General features: G+C 44.2%; 1 protein-coding gene across 1 annotated transcript; it reads right to left on the bottom strand.

The window, feature by feature from the left end:
* Positions 1 to 1,363: 1,363 nt before the first annotated feature.
* NDUFB3 (NADH:ubiquinone oxidoreductase subunit B3) lies at positions 1,364 to 3,526 on the bottom strand. Its single transcript, XM_054380956.1, has 4 exons — positions 3,516 to 3,526; positions 3,304 to 3,347; positions 1,749 to 1,884; positions 1,364 to 1,622 (listed from the first exon to the last, which is right to left on the bottom strand). The coding sequence occupies exons 1-4, from the start codon at positions 3,524 to 3,526 to the stop codon at positions 1,466 to 1,468; spliced, it is 348 nt and encodes a 115-aa protein (XP_054236931.1). The 3' UTR covers positions 1,364 to 1,465.
* Positions 3,527 to 5,052: the final 1,526 nt, after the last annotated feature.

Below are 5,052 nucleotides of genomic sequence, written 5' to 3'. Positions count from 1 at the left end.
GCCTTTGAAAACGTGTATTCTGAGCAGGATTGCCTAAGGGGTAACATGGAAATATTTTGTGCAACAGACCTTACACAGTAGGTTCATTTGTTTTTCAGAGAATGAGGTAATTGGATAGAGAAGCTTGAGGAAAAAATTGGGCAAGAAGAATTTAGTAAAACAAGTGTTTGCCCTATGACTGGTGCCTTAAGCAATGTCATACAAAGATGACAGACTCTACTGAACAGTATTGATGCACTCCCACCAGAGCAGATGTCTACTGGCTCTAAAAATAAAACTCTTATCTTCTTCAGAAAGGTTGTGTGTGATTATATATACATATAAAAAATATATTTTAGCTATGTTTTAGTACGATCTTCAAGGTTTTTGTAAACCTGCAATTTGTGACACAATTGCTTAAAAGTTCAGTTTCTTGACTATGTAATTGTCCAGTAATATTTTAAGTTTCTTCCTTGTCTTATTTTGCTCTTCTGCTTACATATCCTGTCATTTGGATGGAAAAATGAGATAACCTCAAGAAGGTATGCTATGTTACTAATAGGATAAAAAAATGTTATGATACTCAGCCAATTCTAATTCCTAGTGCTACAGAGGACATACACTGTCAACAGGCCTTTTTCTCCTGTAGTTTTTACTCCAGGCATTTTTTGAAGCACTCCAGAAGCTGTTAGATAATTTAAAGAAAAAACAGCAAATTTAAAACAGATTACTAAAATGTACTACTACAAACTTAGACCTTAATATGCCAGGACAAGTTTTAAAAAAGCAATTGTTTTTTTCTCCTTTCTTCCCATTACACTCTAGCATCTTGGAATTCAAAGAAGGATAAGGTGCAGTTATTACCAAGTGTAACATTCTACTTCGCTTAGAACATGTGGCAGCAACATAATTTTTAATTTCTGGGTATGACAAAGCAGATTATTTTGGTGCACAGCATCTGCCAAATGAATTAGCTCTTCAATATGATTAAATATAAGCTTTGATACGTAGGCAGTTTTGGGTACTTTTTAAAGGTTGAAGGCAATAGTTCTTTGTATTTAGAGACAATAATGTATAGTAACAAATTACACTTTTAAGAAATGACAAGTCAAAACTACCACTTAGCAGCAAATACTTATTAAACTTGTAATTAATAAATTTTCTCTTAAAAGCAACATACTCACTCAATTTCATTTAATAGAAATTGGCAGGGGTTGAACGAGCTAAAATAGCTTCCCTTACTCTAAAGAGCACGGTACAGCCAATTCAAGAGCATATGCGTATCTTGTTTTTTTCCCCAGACTGAAGTTAGTAAATCACTCTGGTGGGTTTTTTTATCCTTCCACAGAAGTATAGTAAAAATCAAAGAAACATGCTTTTGCCTGTGATAGACTTTAATATCCATATTATAAGTACAGAGTAAGCATCAGTCTTACATGCATTTCAGCTTAGTGATGAGTAAATATTACGCTGTTATATTTGATCTTCAGTGATGGCCTCCATTCTTCTTTGGAGGGAAGAGGGTATATTCAATGCCAAGAGCTATGACAAAAGCTGCAAATCCCCACTTGAGTCCCCTAGTTACGACTTCTGTTAAAGTGACAGGTTTTGCAAAGCCACCCATGTATCTCCAGGCTTCATTACTGGAAGAAAAATGAAACCAAAACAATAAAGCAAGATCAGGGGAGAAATAATAATCTGCAATGACAAGGTCCAGCTGATGCTACAGGACAACATACCAAGATTACTTCTGAGGCTCCTGCACTTACCGAGCCCATGGATCCCTCAGACCCCGCTTAGCTAGCCTTTCCTGGACCTTCTCTAGTGGAGTACCCTCTACTTTCCATTGCCTGTAGTCAGGGAGTTCCATTTTGCCATGGCCATGTTCACTTCCGTGTCCCATACCTACAAGAAAAATTTTTTATTTCTCATAGAGTAGCAGCTTATTTTCACACACTTGCAAAGAATACCCTGTACGGGAAAAACAGGGAGGTTACAAGAAGTATTCAAACCACATTACATCTTAGATGAAGCATCTTTTACATTGTATACAGCACACTGTAGAACAAAGAGCTAAAAGACATTATGCTGCATTTCAGAAGTTGGCAATTCAGCACAGTAAGGCAAACTATGCAGATTTAAGTGTTACTGTCTTAAATCACTACCACCATTAGATTCATGAAGCCACTATGTAAATTTTCTGTGCTAGAAAATAGTGTCAGAAAAACAATTATTTCCAACATCTACAAATACAAACACACTTTAGCAACATCAGAGACTGACAACTTGCAGGCTTTCAAGAGTACATTGAAAAGGTCAGAGTTCACTTTAGAAATTACCAATTTAGGTATGCAGCTCTATGGTCACCACACTCTGAAGAAAAACATGAGAAAAACAAAGACTTGGCTCCTCGGCTCCTTTTAAGTTGCCTTCAATACAACCAAACATAACCGTGGTGACGAATACAGGATGAATTAAAAAGGACTACATCTTACTAGTCATTTCATAAGGTTTTGAAATACATTCTTTATTTAGATACACTGTTGATAGAACTATGAAAACGTTAAAGCTTACATTAAAACATTAAGACAGATGGGAAGCAAAGGAATGGAAGAAAATAATGATGTTTTTAAAGTCTATTTCCACAAAGCACCTGAGATTCTGTGATCCAGGATTTCCTGTTTTAACACATACGTGATTATAAAGAATAGGTTAATATCCTTAATTTTTAGGAGAATTGACTGGAATGCGATGGTGCCAAGAACACAGCTTCAAAGCCGGCAACTCTTGAAGGTGTCATGCCGTGAAGACAAGCAAAAAGGATTATCTTGCAAAAGAAAACCTCTAGAGTTCCAATGCCATCGTTATACGAAAATCTCCCTCCAAATCAGCCCCGAGTCTATCCCCCTGCCATGAAACCCCAAGACCTCTCTTCTACCAATGTTTACCTTTCTACTACACAGGCCCTTACGCGCTCAAACGCCGCGGCCAGCGGGCTGCATTGCAGCACCAGCCGTCCACTCTCCGCCAGCAAAATTGGGAAAAACAGGGCCGAAAGGGTGCCCGGCATGGGAGCAGGGAACGACGAGGAGCGCCCGCGCTGAGCCAGCGCCAAGGCCCGCTAAGCGGGGCCCAGCGGGTGTCAGCCTAGGGGCGTCCGAAGGCCCACGGAAGCTGTACAAGGCCACTACGGCCCCGGGACACAGCCCGGACAGCAGGCATTGCCGCCACCGCCTCCCCTTCCAAAGCCCCCAGACAGACACTCCTGAGGCGGGCAGCAGCACGCGCAGGATGCAAAGGACTCCAGAGTCTGCCCACCCTCACCATCCACGGACGTGCCCTCAGTACCTGCCCGCTCCGTGACTCTCCTTCAGGACGCAACCGCCACCCGGTAGCGGAAGTCAGCGCAAAGACTGGCCACTACAGGAAGCGCAGCCAGCCAGTAGGGTTCCGTGAAGCTTCTGTTCCGGTACTTCCCACCGTCTTGGCGAAGGTGCGAAAGCAACAAGGCTGCTGCCTAGCCCTCTGCTGCTTGCAGGACTCCCATCGTGGTTTAACGAGGCACGTGCCGCACAAGGAATGACACCACCGACTCCCCTGGAGAAGCTGGCCTAGGAGAGTCAGAAGGGACACAGAGGAGAAAGTGACCAATCAGTGCAAAGCTTATTGGGGGAGGGAGCGGCCCAATGGGTAAGTGCGTTGTTGAGGTGCGGAGTTGGCAGTGGTTGAAGGTGGCAGCGGAGGAGAGAGTGAGGGGGTGGCGGTAATAGTAGTCACTACTGGAGCTGTTGAGTTGTGGTAGCGGGCGGGGCCTCGGCCAGCATCAGGACTGGGGTGGCAGGAAGGGTCCCCCTCCTTCCCTTTCTCTCTCTTCACTGGTTACTCACTGCCTGCCGGTGTTGCTGGTGCGCGAGCAGGGACGGAAGTCGGTTAGGTCTGCGCGTGCGGGGGCGCGAGCCGTTGTCCCCCGTCTCTACCCCGCTTCTCGTTCCAACGCTGCCGCTGCTTGCTGGGGTGCAGAGCGCCGCACTCGGCCTCGCCCTCACCTTCGCCTGTCCTTTCCGTTTCCATTTCCTCGCAGACGACGGCTCCCCAGGCACCGCAGAGGGGCGGGCGGTGGGAAATGTTCCCGCACCCAGCGGTTATGTAAGCCCCGGGCCCGCGCGCCCCCAGCCCTGACGACCGAAAGCAGCAGGGCAGTCGCAGGGCCCGGGAGAGTGCCCTCTCGCTGCCTGCCTTTGGGGTTCACCTCGTCAGGGGAAGAAGTTCGGGAAATCGGAGGTGCTTACAAGCCCGACTTGGCACCAGAAGGAGACTTTGATTTTCGGTGGATGTGTCTTAAAAAAGCATCGCTGTTTGTTTCCATAGGCGACGTGGGGAGACGTCCTGAAATCATGGAACTGCATTAAAAGGTAAGTGAAAGTTAGGAATTCTCTTTGACACCTGCTTCTTGAGTGAGGTGGTTGCTTGGTTCCGTCGAATACCTGTCTCTGGGGAGCTCGGCGTTTTGCATATTGTGGCTCTGTAATTGTGAAGTGTTGACTGTGTTCCTATCTGGATAAATAAATAATTTTTTATGTTCCTCAAGCCCGAGTCCCCTTCATCCAAAAAGAAAGTTAAAAAAGTTAACTATACAGTCGGTGACTTATAAAGGCTTAAATTATTCCATAATTGTAGATGATGTGCTAAGGCTGTTTTCTTACAGCAGAATAAAAACACTGTTATATTGATTTTTCGATGCTCTTATAAGAGTGAGAATAAACAGTGGTTTATAGCATGATGCTGGCAGACTTTTAGGACAGAATGTAGTGCCTTTTTCTTAATATCCTGATGTAAAGCTGCTTCTGGGTTTCAGGATTTTTTTTTTAATGGGGATGTTGGGAACACACGAAAAGAGCTTCAAGAGGAATACCAGTATTGTGTTCTTAACATTGAAACTGTTCTAAATAGAGTGCCATGTGTTTAATCCAGGCTGCCTCTATCTGGTTTCAGCATTGAGTGTTTTTCACTGTGAGGTAAGTCTGAAAGACTGAGAGGAGACACATTTGGGCTTTGTGTATATATGTACATATA

This window comes from Indicator indicator, chromosome 5 (assembly GCF_027791375.1).
Source record: "Indicator indicator isolate 239-I01 chromosome 5, UM_Iind_1.1, whole genome shotgun sequence".
NCBI lineage: Eukaryota > Metazoa > Chordata > Aves > Piciformes > Indicatoridae > Indicator > Indicator indicator.
The sequence above is the reverse complement of the archived record's forward strand: the minus strand, read 5'-3'. Positions and strand labels throughout refer to the sequence as shown.